Genomic DNA, 21990 nt, shown 5'->3' with positions numbered 1-21990 from the left:
TGAACGAAATAGCCCCAAACTTGACGTGTTTAGTTGGTGAGATGCTTGGATCTAGCTTGATCTCCCATGCTGGCAGTCTTACAAATTTGGCGAAGTGCCCTTCTTCCACACTCCGAATTCTTGGTGTTGAAAAGGCTTTGTTCAGGTAATCGTTGATGCTTAATTTTGTATGATGCTCTTGCTGTCTTGGCACTGGTAGGAAGCTTAGAAGTTTGGTGCTCGAATTCGGAGCGGTCGCTCAAACTAGATAGCGATTGCTATCTTTAAATGAGCGATCACTCTATCGAATCAACATTTGGGGACAAAAATCTGAAGATTCGTGAGCGGTCGCTTTGACCCTCTAATCCTTGAATTCGATTGGTTTGTGCTTAAAAGCTCGAATTTGGGTGTTTTTTAGGGTGGATTGAAGCTCGAATTAGGAGGTTTAATTGGGAGAAATTGGGCTGAAATTGGGTGAAATTAAGGTTGATTAATGGCAGGTGTGGTGCGTGGGTTTGTTGGATGACTTGGGTTCGGATTTGGAGTGACTTTAGGGCTGGTTTTGCTGGGTTATTGCGTGGGTGGTTAATGGTGGTTGTGAGGGCTGGTTGATAAGGGATGTGTTAGTTTAGATGAACTACTACAAGAAGGGGGGTGAATAGTAGTAGGTTCCAATCGCGGAACTTAAGCGGAAATTAAAAACAAAACGCAAAAGGAACTTAAAGCACACATCAATTTTACGAGGAAACCATCCAGTGCCTAGCTGGAAGTAAAACCTCGGCCCTATAGGGACTTATAAACAAATTCCACTATAATAGGCAACTCTCCTAGTACAACCTATTACACAAACCTTTGCTTCGCAAGTTCCTCCACGGACACTCGCTAATTGATAAGAACCTATCCTTTCAGACCTAAGACACACTCAGACAACTTTTTCCCACTGTGCACCCCAAGACACACTCGAAGTGACTCACTACCACTCGAATTTTAGAGAATTCAAACTCTTACACTCAAACGTGAATTTAAGAGAATTCACAATCTCACCCCAAAACCCAAAACACTCAAACCCTTTTTCCCATTACAAGATCTCATTGAATAAATCTAAATACATATATATGAATAAAGAGATAAAACTAATATGTTGGACACTCGAGATTTGTTTGGAACTCACTGGACGAACTGTAACCAAAACCTGATAGGAACTTTGACCAGAAGGACTGACTTAGCTTCGTGGTGAAGGATAAAACCATTAAGCACGACCACTCCACTTCATCAGCCTCAACTTTGAATGAATACATATGAGCATATTTATAGTACACGCAAATTATTCATTTCACCTTGAAAAAGATAGGTTTTATGAAAAGATAAGTTTAAAAGATATTTTCTAAAACAAGTCTTTCGAAAATATATCTTTTTGTTAAGAATAAAATCTGTTAATAATAAAAAGACATAATTAATATAAAATCAGATTTTATTCAAAACTTATCTTTTTGTTTAAAAATACTTTTTAAACTAACTTATCTTTTTCCAAAAGGGATTTATTAGAAAATAAATACTACCTCCGTTTCGTATTATCTGCAACAAAGGGGTATTATTTGTGAGATATAAAATGTTCCTTTGTTGCAGATAATGCGAAACGGAGGTAGTATCTTTATTCAGTAAAACCAAATCCCTAAAAGATATGCACGTATTAGATAAATATATATCATTAAAACCGACTTTTAAAGACGTGCATACTTAAGTTCCTATTAGGTTCGGAACTTCTAACAGTCTCCGAGTTCCTGACAAGTCAATAACTCTAATTTCATTGACTGTGTGGAGTTCACCTTGACTCTATATAAACTTGTTCCAGACCGACTTTTATGTCCAACATACTTACATGAATCCTAGAGCAATATACTTCTATTTCTCCGTCTTCATGTTGCTTCTCTGAGATTCTTGTTCTGGAATTCTGTAGTCTTGATGTATTCTGGATTTCAGGATTTGCCCCAACATTACACTGGAACCAGGTCGTTACACCCGTTTTGAAGTTCCTGTTAGGAAACTTCGGGAAGTTCCATTACTGGAACTCTTCTTCTGTATTTACTTGTCCTCATGGATCTTCTAAAGTTCCTTTGTCTCAGTTCCTACTTTAGCTCCCAACGCTTACTGAACCTGCAAATATCACAACACTAGAAAATCCTTATTAGATGGAAGTTTGCTCAATCATAACTATCATCATCAAAACCTCATAAGGGTTAACAAGTTGCCCCTTTTTGATGATGACAAACTGAGCAAACTTCTGAGGATAACAAAGTAAAACAGAAGGTTAGTTTTTTCATTTATAAATACAATAAAGAAAACTAAACTAAATTAAAAGACTCCTACACATACATGACCTATATATGCATAGGATACTTATATTACCTCGTGAAGCTAACATATGCAAACACCTATTTACATAATTACCTTCATGGTTCCTTAGCCATCATCATACTTATCAACCATAACACTCATCATTGTTCTTGTTCCCTTATTGCTTATCCTATATTGCTTAAGTTCTTGATATATACCTGACGTTACTCAGGTTCCTTGTACCCTGTTTCAAGCATGACTTGTTCTTTATATGCACAACTAGACAAACATGTTAGATAGATAATCATCATTAGTTTATAATCATCAAAACCTAATTACTCAACAGGCTGTAGCAGGGTAGTTTGTGGTGGCCAAGGGTATATGTGTACTCTCTCAGAAGTACTAAAATTGATATGTTATTTGCTTGAAATGTAATTATTGTGTTTTTGAAAATCTACTCTCATCAATAGTTTTTGAACTTAGGGCCTTGGAAACACAAGGAAACCCTCCAAAACATGGTCATGTATTTGAGTCATCAGTCATTGGTCGTGCATCTTCTGAGAACAAGGGGAGGAGGGCTTAATATCTTGCAAACAAATGCTTCATTGCCTCTCGTATAGATTGTTTCTCAGGTTTGTTCTGGTTATACTTATAGGCTTATAAGCTTATTTTCACTACTTACAATTTTTTTATTTTTTTATTTTTTGATCCTAATTTGAATATATGATACAGAGAAGGGGAGTAGAGATTTTGGTGAAAAGCTGCGTGAACAAGTATAGCAGCGACTTTACTTATGAAGTGGGAGGTGCATTGTTCAACAATATTGATGTGATGGAACCCCAAATTGATGGTAAGTGTGTAATTATTATTATGTTTTTCCATCCCAAAAATGCTTTTAGATTTGTTAGGAGATCGTCTAAAATGCCTCCTTCTTGTGTCCTAAACTTGTTTAAGAGCTAGCTTTGGTATGTTTTTTGTCTTTGTGATTCAAATCTTAAAGTTTTAAATTAGTTTCCTTACCACTTGCAAAATGCAATGTCCTTGATGTGCACTCTAGGTAAACTTTAGTAGGGTTATTTTATCTCCCTCTAGTTTTTGGTATGAATTTGATGAGTTGCTATAATGGATAATAATATGATCATATCGTGTTTGTGAACAAGTCGGTGTGTCTTTATCATCCCCACTTACAAATCTGAAGAACTTGTTTTTGATAGGGTGTTATGAGTGTTGGTGAAGCATTGGAGAGTTCAATTACAAGGGTTAGGAGTCTTAAGATGCTAGGTAAACTATTCATGGGAGTAAAAGAGAATGACTGACCTGATTGGACCTGCTTGATATGTCTGCTGCCTGAGGATATTTTGTATTAAATTTATTTAAACTATGTCCTTGCTTATTTTTGGTATAAAATTCTTCATATCTTCACCTGCAATTGAAATTTTGTGTTAGTATTAATAAGAGTAGCTTATATTATTGTAATATGATCTGTTTTCACCTCTTTTCTTTACTATGACTTGAACATTTGTAGTGCAACTAGTTTAGGGGAATCATAACCATATTGACCTTAAACATCAATCTGGCTATTTTTCTATCAATTATTCAATTGCATTCCTTTTTATGTACTTTATCTTTGATGTGGATCTCTCAAAACTCTCACAAGGCTCGCAAGATATAATAACATTGGATCTTCGGATTTGAATAAGGACTAAAGAAAGTACATGAAAATTAAAAGTATAGTACTCTAATTCTCGCAGGAATAGAGGGTCTCTTCCTAGTCGCAACTAGAAGATGATCACAAGTCGCAACAAGTGATGTTTTTGATTAACAATCAAACGAGCAACGCTCAAAGGATTAATTCCCATAACAAATCTCTCTCATTCTTAAACTATTATTGATATACACCCATATTTATAGAGTGATAAATCGTACAAAGATAAGATAGGAAACTAATAATTATATCCTAAAATAAGATAAAATATTAAGAATCCTAATCCTAATATATCTACTAATCATACGTTAACCAACTACTAAATCTATCCTAACATAACTAAATTAAATAAATAAATATCCTAATGGCTAAAACTCTTAAAGCCTAAAAATAGGAAAAATCCTTTCAAGTGAAAGGTAAAAACGCGTTGGCAAAAATCCTAATAATTAATAATAACTAAAAGATAGTGTAGGCTTTCTTAAAATTCCATGAATTTTCAAGAATACCCATATTGTTCTATTGTTCCCGCATCAATCTTCAATCTATTTTCTGGTTCCCGGACATGTGAAATTATGCAGTACTAACATCCTTCAAGTACTTTTGGCTTCCTCTTCCTTTCATAGGATTTTAAGGTTAGGTTGGTACTTGTGTATGTGAATAAGCCTTGTATAGTATATGTTCATGTTTTTTGTTCATTATTTTCACACTAGTTTAATTCCCCATATATAAGCCAGAATTCTATGCGAAGTAGACTCAATATAAACCTACAGAAGTTCTGGACATTGCTGAAGCTGCGAGTGTTCGTATTGAGGTGGAAAGTGATAATTGTGGTTCTGAGTTTATTTTGCTGAAAGAAGGGGGGTATAGCATGATACTGACATGCCGTCATGTCATCCAGAGAGCAATGGAGAAACTTAAAACTAACATTGAGATCCTCTTCAGTAATTTGCACAAATCTGAAAAGGGCGAGTTTAAGCCTGTTTCATTGCTGGACCATAAAAAAGAATTTAGGCTTTTATTCGATTATGATGAACGCATGATCAATATGAATCTCAAGTCCATTTGCTCGTTCGCTGAAATTGAAGATGCTTCTCAAGAGGTTTTCTGTTGCTAATTTCCGTACGGCGTAGAGTATGCCATGAGAGTTGCAAGAAGATTGTCCCAAGGTCACTTTGATAACTATATTGCAAATGATTTGGGCGTAGCAACTGGTTCGTCTGGGGCGCCAATATCAAATGACAGAGTCGAGATTTTGGCGGTGCATATTCAAGGTGGAAAAAACTCCTGTATTCAAGAAAGAGGGTGAAAAGAGGAAAAGAAAGGGGGGTGTAGAGGAAGAGGAAGCTTATGTGACAATAAGGTATACAGGAGGTGTAGTCAAATATGGGATGACTACATATGAAATAGCTATGGAGTTGAAGTATTTAAGTGACAACCTCATACAGACCTCCTCCTCATCATAACACTTTGCCGTCCCTTAAATAATATTTGATGTAAAGTTAATATTAACATGAACCCTGAATAAAATTATTTATACATCATTAACAAATTACGTAAAACTATATGTTTACATTATATTGATACATATAATTTTTAATTATTAACATATAATATAAACATATAGTTTTGTAAACATATAGTTTTACATTATATTGATACTATATAGTGTTTACATTATATTGATACTATATAATGTAAACATATAGTTTTACGTAATTTGTTAATGATGTATAAATATATTTATTCAGGGTTCATGTTAATATTAACTTTACATCAAATATTATTTAAGGGAGGGCAAAGTGTTATGATGAGGAGGAGATCTGGCTGAGGTTGTCAGTTAAATACTTCAACTCCATAGCTATTTCAAATGCAGTTATCCCATATTTGACTACACCCCCTGTATACCCTATTGTCACATAAGCTTCCTTTTCCTCTTCACCCTCTTTCTTGAATACAGGAGCTTTTTCACCTTGAATATGCACCGCCAAAATCTCGATTCTGTCATTTAATATTGCCACCTCAGACGAACCAGTTTCTACGCCCAAATCATATGCAATATAGTTATCAAGGTGACCTTGGGACAATCTCCCTGCAACTCTCATGGCATACTCTACGCCGTACGGAAATGAGCAACAGAAAACCTCTTGAGAAGCATCTTCAATTTCAGCGAACGAGCAAATGGACTTGAGATTCATATTGATCATGCGTTCATCATAACCGAATAAAAGCCCAAATTCTTTTTTATGGTCCAACAATGAAACAGGCTTAAAACTCACCTTTTTCAGATTTGTGCAAACTACTGAAGAGGATCTCAATTTTAGTTCCAGATTTCTCCATTGCTCTCTGGATGACATGACGGCATGTCAGTATCATGCTATACTCCCCTTCTTTCAGCAAAATAAATCCAAAATCACAATTATCATTTTCCACCTCAATACGAACACTCGCAGCTTCAGTAATGTCCAGAACTTCTGTAGGTTTATATTGAGTCCACTTCGCATAGAATTCTGGCTTATATGTAGGGAATTAAACTAGTGTGAAAATAGTGAACAAAAAACATGAACATATACTATACAAGGCTTATTCACACTACACACCTACCAACCTAACCTTAAAATCCTATGAAAGGAAGAGGAAGCCAAAAGTACTTGAAGGATGTTAGTACTGCACAATTTCACATGTCCAGGAACCAGGAAATAGAATGAAGATGAAGTACATAAAAAGGAATGCAATTGAATAATTGATAGAAAAATAGCCAGGTTGATGTTTAAGGTCAATATGGTTATGATTCTCCTAAACTAGTTGCACTACAAATGTTCAAGTCATAGTAAAGAAAAGAGGTGAAAACAGATCATATTACATTAATATAAGCCACTCTTATCAATACTAACACAAAATTTCAATTGCAGGTGAAGATATGAAGAATTCTGTACCAAAAATAAGCAAGGACATAGTTTAAATAAATTTAATACAAAATATCCTCAGGCAGCAGACATATCAAGCAGGTCCAATCAGGTCGGTCATTCTCTTTTACTCCCATGAATAGTTTACCTAGCATCTTAAGACTCCTAACCCTTGTAATTGAACTCTCCAATGCTTCACCAACACTCATAACACCCTATCAAAAACAAGTTCTTCAGATTTGTAAGTGGGGATGATAAAGACACACCAACTTGTTCACAGACACAATATGATCATATTCTTATCCACAATAGCAATTCATCAAATTCATATCAAAAACTAGAGGGAGATAAAATAACCCTACTAAAGCTTACCTAGAGTGCACATCAAGGACATTGCATTTTGCAAGTGGTAAGGAAACTAACTTAAAACTTTAAGATTTGAATCACAAAGACAAAAACATACCAAAGCTAGCTCTTAAACAAGTTTAGGACACAAGAATGGGGCATTTTAGACGATCTCCTAACAAATCTAAAAGCATTTTAGGGATGGAAAAGCATAATAATAATTGCACACTTGCCATCAATTTGGGGTTCCATCACATCAATATTGTTGAACAATGCACCTCCCACTTCATAGAAGTAAAGTCGCTGCTATACTTGTTCACGCAACTTTTCACCTAAATCTCTACTCCCCTTCTCTGTATCATATATTCAAATTAGGATCAACAAAAACAAAAAATAAAAAAATTTGTAAGTAGTGAAAATAAGCTATAAGCCTATAAGTATAACCAGAACAAACCTGAGAAACAATCTATACGAGAGGCAATGGAACATTTGTTTGCAAGATATTGAGCCCTCCTCCCCTTGTTCTCAGAAGATGCACGACCAATGACTGATGAATCAATACCTGACCATGTTTTGGAGGGTTTCCTTGTGTTTCCAAGGCCCTAAGTTCACAAACGATTGATGAGACTAAATTTTCAAAAACACAATAATTACATTTCAGGCAAATAACATATCAGTTTCTACAAGAAGTCACTAAATCTAGTACTTCTTAGGGAGTACACATATACCCTTGGCCACCACAAACCACCCCTGCTACAGCCCTTATCAACCAGCCCTCACAACCACCATTAACCACCCACGCAATAACCCAGCAAAACCAACCCTAAAGTCACTCCAATTCCGAACCAAGTCACCCAACAAACCCACGCACCACACTTGCCATTAATCAGCCTTAATTCCACCCAATTTCAGCCCAATTTCGCCTCATTAAACCTCCTAATTCGAGCTTCAATCCACCCTAAAAAAACACCCAAATTCGAGCTTTCAAGCACAAACCAATCGAATTCAAGGATTGGAGGGTCAAAGCGACTGCTCACGAATTCTTCAGATTTTTGGCCCCAATGTCGATTCGATAGAGCGATCTCTCATTTAAAGATAGAGATCGCTATCTAGTTTGAGCGATCGCTCCGAATCCGAGCTACCAAACTTCTAAGCTTCCTACCAGTGCCAAGACAACAAGAGCATCATACAAAATTAAGCATCAAAGATTGCATGAACAGAGCCTTTTCAACACCAAGAATTCGAAGTGTGGAAGAAGGGCACTTCGCCAAATTTGTAAGACTACCAGCATGGGAGATCAAGCTAGCTCCAAGCATCTCACCAACTAAACACGTCAAGTTTGGGGCTATTTCGTTCATTTTTGTGACCAAGTAATCACCCTAAACCCTAATCCCTAAATCCTAAACCCTAAACCCCTAACCCTAAACCCCTAAACCCTAACCCTAAACCCTAAACAATATGCTATCTTTAAGCATCGAACCCATCAATTGATTCCACATGTGACTAACATTATGAAATAGGGGAAGTAGTTATTAAAAAAAGGAAGTCCAATCACATAAAATATCAATAAATTTATGTTGTTGCTCATTTTGGACTTTCTTTTTTTAATTTCTACTTCCTCTATTTCATAATGTTAGTCACATGTGAAATCAATCACATAAAATAAGGAAAGAGAAATATAACATTAAAGTACAAAATAATTCATAATTAGTTTACCTTATGTGAGTTTTTTGATTTTTTTTTTTTTTTTGGAAAGCATAAGTCATGATGCATAATTCAAGGTAGAGATTTCTTTACTTAGAGACATGTCATCAATCCACAACCAATTAGTTCAAAAATTAAAAAAAAAAAGTTAAAAATTAAACATATTCAATATGGGTAATCTTTTTAGAACATCCATAATAGTATATGAGACTAATATTATAAAATGGAAAAAGTAAAGTTTTTTTTTTAATGGTTTTATAAGTTTTGAAATTATTTACTATTAAAAAAAAAAAAAAAAAAAAGCATAAAATTATTTTTTACCACCTAATAAAAATATCAACATTGTTTTTCATCACTTGCAGTCAAAATAATCATTAAATCTTATGTAATTAAAAAAGTGCTTTAATTTTTGTGCCAAAAAATGCACTTTAATGGTTTTAAAGGTCATTTTCCCTTTGGATCCAATTTGAGGTCAAAAATGACAAAAAAATATTGCAAATGTCAGAAATAACAACTGCTTTGTGTGACACGCACAGAACAAGGTATATCCGATATTTTTTTGTCAATTTTGATTCAAAGGGCCAAAATCACTCCAAAACCTTTTAAACCATATTGTTGGCATTGAAATTGAAGAATTTTTTTAAAAGTGTTAGATTTAGAGTAACTCCAATGGTTGTAACTAGGAACTTGCTTGCAATATTAAATAATCCCTAGTTACTAGCTTGACCATTGGAGCAAAAAAATGCAATTAGATTGGCCAAGCAAATTGCTTGGAAAAGAACTTGCCAAAATACAGCAAATTAGAATAAATATTTTGTAATATAAAAACGTAAATTGAGGAGGTGGGGTTTATTTTAAATAGAAAGCTAATAGCTAACCATTGAAGCTCAAAGTACCTAAAATGACAATTAACTTAAAAGTTTATATGGCATGACAAGCTAATTGATAATTAGCTTGTTATTGGAGTTGCTCTTATCGATTTTCTTGACGGAAGAAGGTGGTAAAAGTCAAAAACATATACCGTACTCAAAGATTTTTTTCCCCCCTAATAAAATGATGCTCCCTACGTAACAGACAACTGGTTAAATTAGCCAACGCCCAACAAAGTCGTTGTACAACGGTCAGTTGTTCAAGGAAAGAAGAGAGAGAGAGATAGCAGGAATTCGATCGATAAACAAAATAGCATATGGCGATATTGTACGCGGTGGTTGCGAGAGGAACCACTGTGCTATCGGAGTTCTGCGCCGTTACCGGCAACATCGGCGCCGTGGCTCGCCGTATTCTTGAAAAACTTCCGTCGGAGGCTGATTCTCGTCTTTGTTTCTCACAAGATCGGTATATCTTTCACATTTATCGGGCCGATGGTCTTACCTTCCTCTGTATGGCCAATGATACCTTCGGCAGTACTTTTTCTCTTTCTCATTCTCTGTTTTTTTGTCTTGATTGTTTTTTATGTGATTGGAGTTTTTAATTCATTACTAGCTTTATTTTTAGGGCTTTATGTCATCTTACTCTGGCAAATTGATTTAGAGTTAGGATTTTGTGAATCGTCTGTTTGTTTCTCTTGATTTACCTCTTTTAATTGGTTAATTTTAATGTACGAGAACAATTGAGGTTTCAATTTAGTAAATGTTTGGTGAAATGATTTCTGTGTGCTATTGAGGATTTTGGATCTGGTTGTTGGGGGAGAGAGAATTGGTTAGTTTTGATGTTGATGTTTTACTAAGAGAAATATCTGCTTTAGTGATATTAGTTGAAGCGTAGAAGCACTCTGGCACGCAGTTTAAGGAAGACATTAAACTTAATAGACGAACAAATTAATTGACAAAAAGTTGCCACCAACAAGAATAAAATTATAAGTTGATATGGTTTTAATTATCCATTTACCTAGTCTACTCACTTCCTCAAATAGCTTGATGAAAAGGTGTGTTGCAAGTAAAAAAAAAAAAAAAAAAACACCCATTTGTGAAAGTAGTAGTTTGCCAAATATAGAAGTGAAACACTTAAAAATTGGAGGGAGTTATGCAACATATGTCGAATATTTAAGTTTAGAAGATCTACGATATTGGACATGAGTATTGGGCGATTGGCCTATTGGGTACAGGTATGAATCATGTATGGGTTAGATTCACTATAGGTGCGGACCTTGTGGTTGTTAGGAAAAAGTATCAGATTGGTATAAGTTGAAAACATGCAATAATGTAAACCATTTTTTTTCCCTAAATGGTTACAGTAGCTTCATCACTGTCTATGTCCTCAAAGTTATGCTTCTAGATGTATAGGAGTAAATCATTTGATCACCGCTCACAATGAGGTGATGAGGTCCTAGCTGTGCGCTACACTTAGTTGGAGGAAGCAAAAGTCATTAGTTGGTGAAAGAGGGAGGAGATATGGAGGAGAAGATAGTGTAAACAGAAGAGGACAAAGGAGCGAAGAGGAGACCATCACCTTTTTTTTTTTTTTTTTAACTCTAGAGCTTGTGAGTTTATATAATAAAAGAGTTCTCCTATCTTGTAAGTAATTTAAGTTTAGGGTCTTTCCCCTTTTTTCCCTGGTAGAAGAAGAAATCATTTTGACCTTGCCTTATGATACAGTTATACTTTTAATAGAAGAAGAAATCATATTGACCTTGCCTTATAATAGAAGAATTCTCCTATCTAAGTAGTAGGACTATAGGAGTATTGTTGGTCAGCCTTGCCAATTTATACTTCAGTGTCCTTTATTTCAACATGGGAAGGGTAGGTAGTTATTTTGGTCTTAAATAGAATGTGTGGTGTCTTATGGTGAATTGGTGACAGCCCTTTTTGAAGGTTCTATTTTTTGGAATTGCTGAATTCATATTTGCAAATCTGCATTGGTGGATAATTGGAATTGGAAATTGAAGTCAAGCTCATCTTTGAGGTTATCCATACCTTTTTGTAGGTATTCTATTGCTAGCAGCCTAGCACAAAGCAAAGCTGGGGCTTGGGATTTTTTGTCAGTTCTTGTCTCCCCTAGAATAGAGTAGACCATCTCCTATTGGTGGATACAGTTTACCGTTTACACATAGTAAGACACTTAGGAAACTATTTCTTTTGAAATTGTTTTAATGCACACTATAAGCACAAATTGAAGAAAATGGTAAAGAAAGTGGGATGGGCAATGGCCTACTGAACTGAATAAACTATTGTCCATCTTCCTCATCTTTCACACAACGCAAGATTTGGATCTTGAAACGCAGTAGCTTAAAAGCCACTTACTCATTGAAAAACATTGTGTTCCTCAGACAAAAGAAGCAATGCAAGCTAGCCATTACCATCTGTATATGTTGATGATTTCCCATAAGTTTCGTCACAGTCAAGCTTTGTGTAGCTATTTTGTGTTCCTTGGCTACTAAGACCAATCCCCGTCTATAATTCCAATGCCGTATCAGCCATCACACTCCCTTTCGTCTTCCTGTAATTGATGATAGTATTAATAATTGAGGTTTTTGAATGTTTGCAAGGTTATTCAAATCACTCTCTTTTACCACATGTTACATCTAACCATCTATATATATTTAGAGGTGTTGATTTCCTCAAATCATAAAAGGATGATGTTATTCTTCTTCTGGAAGTATTCTGCGGTATGGTCGTACCCCTACCATATGCGTTTGACATAGTCCCTGCTGTGGTTATACTGGACTTTGGGCCTATGGCTGATTGACTTTAAAGCTGGAACAAGATTTTTATCTCGTCTGCATGATCCAAAATTTAATCTCGCCAACCATGATTCTCTCTTTCCATTCCCATCTGTCTAATGCTATATGTTTCACAAACCCAGCCTCTTCATGTAATTAACTCCTTCTATTCAAGGTCATCTTTGGTTTTCCCCGTTAAGCTCCTTATTGGTGTGTCTTTTAAGGCATACAATTTATCTCAACATAAGCATCTTTGCTATTCTTGCTTAAAAGGATCTTTCTTGAATTCCCTTGTTTGACCCATAAACCCTGGTGTGATTGCCGTATGATGCTTTATCAAATGTATATCTTCCATGGTATGCTAGGTCACATATTACCCTTTGCTCTCCATTTGAGCTAAGAGTTGAATCAATGCCTTATCAAATGTATAGCTTCCATGGCAGACCGTTTCTGGCATAAACCCAAATTGGTTGTGTGAGATCCTCATATATTCCTCATTCTACTGTCTGTCATTCTCTCCCATAATTTTATGGAGTGGTGATGTGCTTTATATCTCGATTGTTCACTCAATCTTGAGCCTCCCCTTAAAATACTCTTCCTCGTGGCATCTTGTTAGGTTGTGTAGATTCTCATTCCACTGTCTAAAGTCTATTATTCTCTCCCATAGTTTCATGCAGTGGCTGATGATTGAGCTTTATACCTCGATTGTTCACCCAATCTTGAGCCTCCCCTTATTTCCTTAATGTAATGTTCCTCGTGGCATTTTGTTAGAGAGTGTAATAAATGAGGGTTGAGGGGTAGGGTAGGGGCAAAAATGGTGTTTCAAATTAATATGATTATGCAACTCAATTAGGTGATCTACATCATTCATCTGTTTTATCTCATAGTTTCCAGAAGACTTAGCATTTGTTACAGTGCATTTTTATGTGTTGTGTGGGTGTATGTGCACACAAGTTGGGAGGTGTAGAATGTCTTTTGTGACTGTCGTTCTGTCAGTTCGACACATGTGAAGGCGTGGGACAACTTTTTGACTTTTAGCGCTCTTTTGATTCCAGAGGTTGATCTTAGGGAGGAGGTATTTAGTTGACTTTAACCCTTATGTTAATTAAATACAGGATAGACAACAGCAAAAGAGATTGTACAAAGTAAAGGGAGTGAGTTCTTGCCATGATATATGTTTTACTCCTCTAGATGTGCTGTAAAACCTTGTGTTGGCTATTGGAGTTTTTACCTAGTCTCTATTTTCTTGATCATGTTATTGCAATTGCAAACATGGTTATAGAGTTGCAAAAGTGAGGGATTGCATTGTGTGTTGTGGTCATTGTGGCATCAATTGACAAATTGGAAGGATTCCGTGTTATCATTGGAATTTAAGTGTTTGTTATCTTGTAGATTGTACTAGAAAATACCATTTGCAGAGGGTTGAGCGGTATTGTGAAAAGTAAGACACTAATATTTCTGTTAATAAGCTTATCCTTAAAAATGTGAGTCTAAAGTTTTCTCTTGTGAATTTCTATAGTACGATATGTGAATCAACTTTAGGAATGGCTTGTAATTTCTTTCGCAGTAACATAAGGGTTTATAATGGATTTCATTGTCTAATTTTAAAGGCCTTTATGAATAGAATTTACTTAGGTTAATCCTTTGACTAAATTTCAGGGCAAAGCCCTACTGTACTGTTGGATTCAAGTTCTGATTGAAAGTTCTTATTCATAATTTGCATGGAGGCTCAGCCTCTTTATCTTGTCTTGTACTTATGTCCTTGCTCTATGTCTTCAACACTGTAGCTTTCCTGCATAAGTTCTTCATCACTGTGTTTGATTGACTAGTTCTTGTTGTCTTTTCTTATCTGTCTTTTCGTTGTTTGGTAGGACGTATCCCATTCTCATATTTAGAGGAGATTCATATGCGGTTCATGAAAAATTATAGCAAAATAGCCCAGCATGCACCTGCTTACGCTGTGAACGATGAGTTTTCAAGAGTTTTGCATCAGCAAATGGAGTTCTTTTCCAGCAGCCCTTCAGCAGATACTATAAATCGTGTCAGAGGAGAAGTTAACGAGGCAAGTTTTGTTTAGGTTTTAGCACTTTTGCTAGTTTTCAATATTTTACGTTCTCCTTATTGCTTCAACTCATTTTGATGCACATATTGCATCATTTATTGCAATTTGTGGAGAAGGCTTGCTAATTGTTATTCAGAAAATCTTGCTTGCTCTTATTGAATCATTTTACCATTAGCGATTATTTTCTTGGTTGACTGGACTGGAGTAAGACCCTTTTGTATGATCCCCATCCATCTTCCATCAGCATGAGAGCTGAATATCACTTGTGCGGGTGTATTCTTACAATTAGCATGAATCATGAAAAAGCTTATTTGATTGTGAAAGTTATCTTCATATCTATTTTTGTTGGTTCTCAATGGTTAGGATTATTGTGTAATTTTTATGAAGTCTTCCTTTATCATTAACAAACAGGAGTTCCATTACTAACAAGCTATTATATTTGTACTGTACATTTTCTGAAAATTTATTGCTTTGTCCAGATTCGGACAATTATGGTAGAAAATATTGAAAAGATACTGGAGAGAGGTGACAGAATTGAGCTCCTTGTAGATAAAACTGCAACGATGCAAGATAGTGCTTTCCATTTCAGGAAACAGTCAAAGCGTCTTCGTCGTGCCCTCTGGATGAAAAATGCCAAGTTGCTGTAAGATTCACTCGCCTTTCTAGTTTCTACACAGTTCTTACGTGTCTTGAATCAAATTTCATTGGCCTCAATTGTGTGTATAAATAAAGTTACAGAAATAGGTAATATGGACTATATGGTAGTGTGTTGTGGGGAGGAAGAGGGTACAGGGATCCATTTGATGTTTTAATTCTTATTCATGCTGATTCTTTTTTGGTTTCCTCGGACAAAGTTTGTGCATGAGATTTAGATGCAGTTGGAACGATGATCTTGTTTGGGTTATTATAATAGAACATTGAAAAATTAGCAATGAATTCAGCACCTCATGTTGATAGTTAAAAACGACAACCAGAGCATTGAATGTTCCAAGGCTTAAGTTTTACAGTCTCTAAGGCTCTAAGCTGATTATTATTGTGACAGGCTTTCTAATGTCCTTGCAGGGTTTGGCTGACATGCTTGCTGGTTGTACTTCTGTTTATTATAATTGCTGCTTGCTGCGGAGGTCTTACTCTGCCAAATTGCAGAACTTAGCTAGTTGTCTTGCTGGCATCAGTTCTGAAGTTATTCACAGGTCTTTGTCAGTTCATCTCTCGTAAGAGAGGCGATTCCGCGATTGTGTTACCCTACATGTTCGGAAAAGATGTGTTTGTTCCTCTCTGAAAGTCTGTACAAAAAGGGATTTACATTTGTACATTTATGTTTATCAAAGTGCGTGTATGTCTCATCTGCTTGATTTACACGAACATTTTTTTTAAATAAGTAGTATGTATATATGGATCGTTTCTGCAGTTGTCTTACTTGTCTAGATTTCTTCATGATGACGAGCACGTTTGGCTGCAAATGCTATTGGATTTCTGATTTTAAAAGAGCCAGAATATGTGCTCATTGTTCTTTGGCCCTGATCCCTGAAATTTACATTGGGTTTTGTTGCTTATGCTCGACTTGGTTCATTTGAAATTATATTATTTTACTAGTTTTGTGATTGTTAATGTGTAATGCCTTGAATTGTTGATAGAATTTTGGGATAAACTTCTTGCTCTAAATGACTAACTGTAACACATATCATTAGGAGTAGTAAATAAAAGTGGTCAAAGCTAAAATATATATTAGTGTGAAAAAAGTTAAAATGATGCATTTATCCTTTTTTTTTTAAAAAAAAAAACCCGGAGGTGCTAGCCGCTAGATCGGATACGAAATGGTCACTAAACAAAGTACTAATTGTTGAAGAGAAAATCACTTCTTTCTTTTGATGCTTCTACTTCCTTTTTCTGTCCAGTAGTCTTCTATGAGATTTGATATTTGGTTTGTCAAAAGAAACAACCCCCAACTTGTCCTGCAGATGCAAATGATTAGCATATCCTTCAATATATTGGCTAGTTAGAATCGTGATCAAAACCGACCTAGTTGTTTCCAATCACTGAAGAAACCATCTTCAGCGAGCTCAAACTCAGAGTTGTAGCTGCTTCCAGCTCCAGCCTCTTGGACGACGGTCCCCTGATCATCACATCTTGAAGTAAAGCTGTCAATTGAGCTACTTTTCTCCATTAACAACGGTGTGGCTTCAGCACTTTGTGAGCCTTTTCCACTCGCTTGAAGAGCTTCGTAATTTTGAGGATTTAAGTCACTTGAGATTGTTCCTGGTGGCCGTCGATCGAAAGCCCGAGCACACCCAGAGGTTATATAAACCCTGCACAAGCTAAGCCCATGCTTCAGCTGCACCAATTTTGGAAGCAATATGGTTTAGCAGAAAAGAAAAGAAAAAATAGAATAACCAAACAATAGGACTAATACAATAAAACTATCCACCTTCTATTGTATTTATTTGATCTGATCTAATTTGAACTTATTTTTTTTATATATAGATATGATCTATATTAATTGTCTAATTTGATTAAATTTTGACTTCTTTTGTATGCTAATGTATAAAGAAACAAAAATATATCACTTGCGGTCTTATATTAATTTGCATTTTCTTAAAAGATAATTTTCATAATTATGTTTAATACAAAATAAAATTAAAAATAGTTAACCATGAACAACCAATCAACCATATCCCACGTAAAACATAAGGAGATCTAATTTTATTTTATTTTAGAAACTGAACCTTTTTTTTTTTTTTTTTTTAATCTTGTGTGAATAAATAACGAGGTCATGAAATAGGATAATTTATTATAAATAGCCTTAGAGTACGTATTTAAACTTGATGAGTATTTAAGGAAAATATATTATAAAGTACTCGTAGTCTTAGCATTATTTTCTTTCTACCCAATACCTTTCTTTCAAATTACTTCTACTATTCTACTCCCTCTATTTTTTCTATTAGCATCACTTGATGATATGCGGATTTTCAAAAGAGTTTTTGCTCTAATATTATATTGTGCTAGTGCGGTATTTAGATGATTAATTTATTTTGATAAAAATACAATAGAACTATAAAAGAGATATAAATAGCAACAATGAAAGCAGGTATAGTAAATAAAACAAATAAAACGGAGGAACTTGAGGAAGTATTAAAACAAAAGGTTAATAAGTTTAAATTTAGGAGGTGTCACTTGAGAAAAAGGCAGCTTGTCACTTCAAATAAATGAATGAACAAGTAAAGAGAAGTAGTCGTATATATTGTGGTACCTCTGGAATAGAAGTTGTGACAGATGATGCATTAATAGTTTGAAAGTCTAGTTGCTTAATAGCCTTATATTCATTCATTTTCCACTTGGTTTTCCTGCCAATAGGAGCTTTGCCCTTGTAAAACACCAGAGTTTTCTTCACTCCTATAACTTTGTTCTGTGATGAGTAAACGTAGCTTGGTGATCCAGTGGCCTTCCAATAACCAGAAGCAGTTGTCCGATTAGGCCTCCCTCCTCTCGCTTCTCTCTCCTGCTGCGGCGTGAAGAAGAACCATTGCTCGGTGTCCCTGTGACATAGCTCCCCTGCTAGCCCTGTCATTTTTTGCAAATACACAGATTAGATCTGAGTGCTTATTAATTATGTATGTATGCATAATGCACAGCGAACCAACATTATTACTACCTCTATTTCATATTATTTGCTACTTTGAGGCATTATTTGTGAGATATAAACAATTTTAAAGCAGCAAATATATGAAACGGAGGTAGTGTTATGTATGCACAGTACTCAAAATGACACTTTGATGAATGAAGATAGAGGGCGAACTAACCTGGGAGCTGAGAGGGCTCAAAGTTGTAGATATCAATGGAAGGGATGAAGCGGTGTAGGTCCGGTCTTTGGCTATTGTGGAGGTAGAAGGCGATGAGCTCTTCTTCAGTTGGGTAGAACCGAAAACCAGGTGGAAGTTGCTCCATTTGTACTAAACAAATCTCCTTGTTATAGTACCCTGTAATTTTATTTGGTACAAGTAGATAAAAAGATTATAGAGGATTAAGTTTGCCAAGATGATTTATAGATTTTGTCCCTTGAAATTTCTACGCGGTTATGTAAGAAGAAAATGCTGTTGTGAGTCTTGTCCTAACATCACAAATTACTTTTTTGAGGGGGTTTATCAAGTCTTTCTTTGAATTAGTCAGACTCCCAATGGGCTTCTATACTTGTATTATGCTAATGTCCCCTTCTCCCGTGCACTCCTTTTACTTGTAATTGGGTATCCGATATTTCAAGTCAACAAATTAAATGATGGACTCATGGAGATGTAATATGATCATCAGCCCAAATCATCAACAAATGTCAACTAGGCCACCTCAACCAATTTGGAGGCCCTAGGCAAATTTTACAACCGAGCGAGGTTTCCAATTAAAATATACCCCCTGTGTTTCACAATGTTAGGATATGTACAAAGTTTTAGGTTTTTTCTTTCTTTTTTTTTTTTTTTTTTTTTTTTTTTACGAGAGTTTTAGGTAAATTAAAAGGTGGGATCAAAACAAAATATTCTATAATACCCCCTCTGTTTTTTTATTGACATATTTGCCAAACGTAATTGTGACTATTAATAATGTTTAATTTTTTATTGGTAAAAATTATAATAAAATTAAATTATGAACATAGACATTATGATGAATCTAATGATATATTTTATAATACGAGTAACATTTATTTATTTTATAATAGCAAAAAAAAAAGTAAAACATGACATATGAATAGTGAAAAAGTCAAACCGATACATTTAAAGAAAAAAAAAAGGGAGTATAAAGTTTTTGAGGAGTGGAACACTTAAAAAAAAAAAAAAAAAAAGGGAGTAGTATAAAACTATAAATGAGAATGATATGAGGAACCAGGGAGGTTTGGCCTTGAGGAAGTTCCGGCAAACTTCTTTCCTTCTTCCAAGGTTTGGGCAGAACTCCTCCTAAGACTACTCCCTTCATCAAATCTGAACACCTTATAATCAAACACACATCAAAGTGGAGCATATGAGGCACACATATAACAAGTAAAAATTAATTAGTTAAGGCCCGTCTTTAGAGCTGTAAAACTAAACTGATTTTTCATGAAAAGTATTGGATACAAACTATTACTAACCAATTGATACAAGCACCATCATATTCACTAAGTTCTCAAAGATTAAGTCGTGTTAAATGCAACCTGTGCTTAAATATTCTGATTAGTGAATGCACAAGGTCTAATTTATCATAGCCATGACTTGCATTATCTTCAGCACACCCTCTTATGTCATTACTCTGGTAGCTCAAATCATGAACTGATGAAAGCTATTCTCATGCTGTTCTCTCTTGTTAGAATGACAGAGCATTCCTGTAATGGATCGCTAGCACAAAAATGGTTTCAGGCAGTAACCAAACTCTGATGATATCTACACAAGTACAGCTTATCATCATTGCGAGTTTGCGACTGCCAGGCAGATAATACGATTTCCAAATTATTGGCGTTAATAAATACAGTACTAATCTTTGACAGCCTACTTTACACTGCAACAAATTATTACTCAGGGATACTCACCTACTCGGGTATGGAATCAAGAATTGGACATGGAAAGTTAAAGTAGTGCCTGAATTTAGATACGGACTAAGGGATACACCAACATATATAAGTAAATGTACTCCGTTTGTTCCTTAATGTTTCTTCCCACTTCATCTAGGTATAAATTCAGCATGAAATCAGCCCCCTGATTGATTACCAGCACATCTCATTTACATTTATAATTAACTACCCTCTTTCTCAAGGAAGATAGAATGAACAAGCAATTTCACCTAAAAGCTAACTATAACATATTTAGACAATCAATAATAATAAGTGAACTTGAACAGCACCACATGACGATCTCCAAATCAACATAAAAGGATGACCGTGCTTCTGAGTAAAACATGTAAATACATGTGTGGAAACGAACACAAGTCAGTCAAGCAACACATTTTCCCTTCCAACAAAAAAAGAAAAAAAAAAAAAAAAAAAGGGGTAGAGGACAAAACCAACACATTTTCCCAACTCAGTCAGGCAGAAGTCAAGAGCATTACCATTCCGGCCTCTGCGTTCACACAAGTCATGTAAATCCATGTGTGGAAACGACGCTTAAGAGGTTTCTCTGGGTAATCCTTGTCACAAAAGAGCTTCAACTGATATATTTGGCCTTCATGTACACTCTGATACAAAATCAGTATGAATCTTCAAATATATTTCACAAAAACCCATATATTACAGTTAATCTTCAATCTCCAATCAGCAATCACTATCAAAGACACCAATAATTTACCTCAAACATCAATATACTCCCATTACCCAGGCCTATTTGAAAAGAAGAAACAGGAACAGGGCGGGCAGCCACTTTCAAAGTATTCCTATAATGGATCGCTAGCAATCACTATAATGGTCTATCAGGCGGTAACCAAAATCTGATGATACCTACATGACTACACCTTATCATCATTCAATTATTGACCTTACTAAATACGAGTACCAATCTTTGACAACCTACTTTACACTGCAACAAATTATGACTCTCCGCTCTATCAAAACATATCATCTGAGCTCAATCTACCTCTCCCTTATCACATAGGCTTCAGACACAAAGGCCCCAGCAGAACACCATGTAAGACATCATTTGGCAACAAAGGCCATCACTATGGCCGAACAGAAGCACTGGGCGACAGTGCCTTCACCTTCAGCCTTCAGTTCATGCAAGTTGCAAGATCGATTGCAAATCTTTATACACAAAGATGAAACTTGAAATAAGATATCTAAAGCTAGGCAATTAGTATCAAACGTGTGAACCAAAAAAATATTGTCCCACAAATTACTTCTCCATTGGAAGCGGGAGTGCGGGACATGCCTGTTATGACATCAAGTAATATATCTTCAAAAAAAAAAAAACATCAACTAATATTGATTAGCAATTAGTTTGAACCATATAAATCCAAAAAAAGCAGCATATCTGCCTATACTAATTAAGAAAGGCTAATAAACAAAGACTATTGATGATCATATGCTACTTCACCCGTTAGCCAAACTACTTGATCTACTGAAGCTATTTGCTGATGCCAACCCTTGAGTGAAAAAACTATTGATGATCATATGCTACTTCACCCATTAGCGAACACTTTATACTTATACTAAGACATTGTGGCTTCAATATAGTTCCGGTATGGCGGTATTGATGATTCAGAATACACCATCACAAGCATTGATGAGTTATCATTAATTCAAATATTGAGCATAATAGCCAAAATCTAATTGAAAAGTGAAGTGAAAGAAGAT

General features: G+C 35.3%; 2 protein-coding genes across 2 annotated transcripts; one reads left to right on the top strand and one right to left on the bottom strand.

Moving 5' to 3' along the window:
- Positions 1-10090: 10090 nt before the first annotated feature.
- On the top strand, positions 10091-16187 carry LOC145570137 (vesicle-associated membrane protein 714). The gene is made up of 4 exons (XM_081629145.1): positions 10091-10373; positions 14500-14690; positions 15170-15333; positions 15753-16187. The coding sequence occupies exons 1-4, from the start codon at positions 10157-10159 to the stop codon at positions 15841-15843; spliced, it is 663 nt and encodes a 220-aa protein (XP_081485271.1). The 5' UTR covers positions 10091-10156; the 3' UTR covers positions 15844-16187.
- A 197-nt stretch (positions 16188-16384) lies between these two features.
- On the bottom strand, positions 16385-18667 carry LOC145571752 (NAC domain-containing protein 90-like). The gene is made up of 4 exons (XM_081630784.1): positions 18491-18667; positions 17941-18251; positions 16713-17025; positions 16385-16645 (listed from the first exon to the last, which is right to left on the bottom strand). Exons 1-4 carry the CDS (start codon positions 18633-18635, stop codon positions 16620-16622), a joined length of 795 nt encoding a protein of 264 aa, XP_081486910.1. The 5' UTR covers positions 18636-18667; the 3' UTR covers positions 16385-16619.
- Between the last annotated feature and the right edge of the window lie 3323 nt (positions 18668-21990).

Source organism: Chenopodium album, chromosome 12 (genome assembly GCF_948465745.1).
Source record: "Chenopodium album chromosome 12, dcCheAlbu1.1, whole genome shotgun sequence".
Lineage (NCBI taxonomy): Eukaryota > Viridiplantae > Streptophyta > Magnoliopsida > Caryophyllales > Amaranthaceae > Chenopodium > Chenopodium album.
This window is presented reverse-complemented; position numbering and strand designations above follow the sequence as displayed.

Bases quoted from the DNA above. Each gene is read 5' to 3' on its own strand.
- LOC145571752 (XM_081630784.1), bottom strand. From the start codon at position 18,635: ATGGAGCAACTTCCACCTGGTTTTCGGTTCTACCCAACTGAAGAAGAG. The intron at 18,252-18,490 runs GTTAGTTCGCCC...AAAAAATGACAG, and splicing joins TGAGCCCTCTCAGCTCCCAG to GGCTAGCAGGGGAGCTATGT. The intron at 16,646-16,712 runs GTCGGTTTTGAT...TTGCATCTGCAG, and splicing joins CAGTGATTGGAAACAACTAG to GACAAGTTGGGGGTTGTTTC.
- LOC145570137 (XM_081629145.1), top strand. From the start codon at position 10,157: ATGGCGATATTGTACGCGGTGGTTGCGAGAGGAACCACTGTGCTATCG. The intron at 10,374-14,499 runs GTACTTTTTCTC...GTTGTTTGGTAG, and splicing joins GGCCAATGATACCTTCGGCA to GACGTATCCCATTCTCATAT. The intron at 15,334-15,752 runs GTAAGATTCACT...ATGTCCTTGCAG, and splicing joins ATGAAAAATGCCAAGTTGCT to GGTTTGGCTGACATGCTTGC.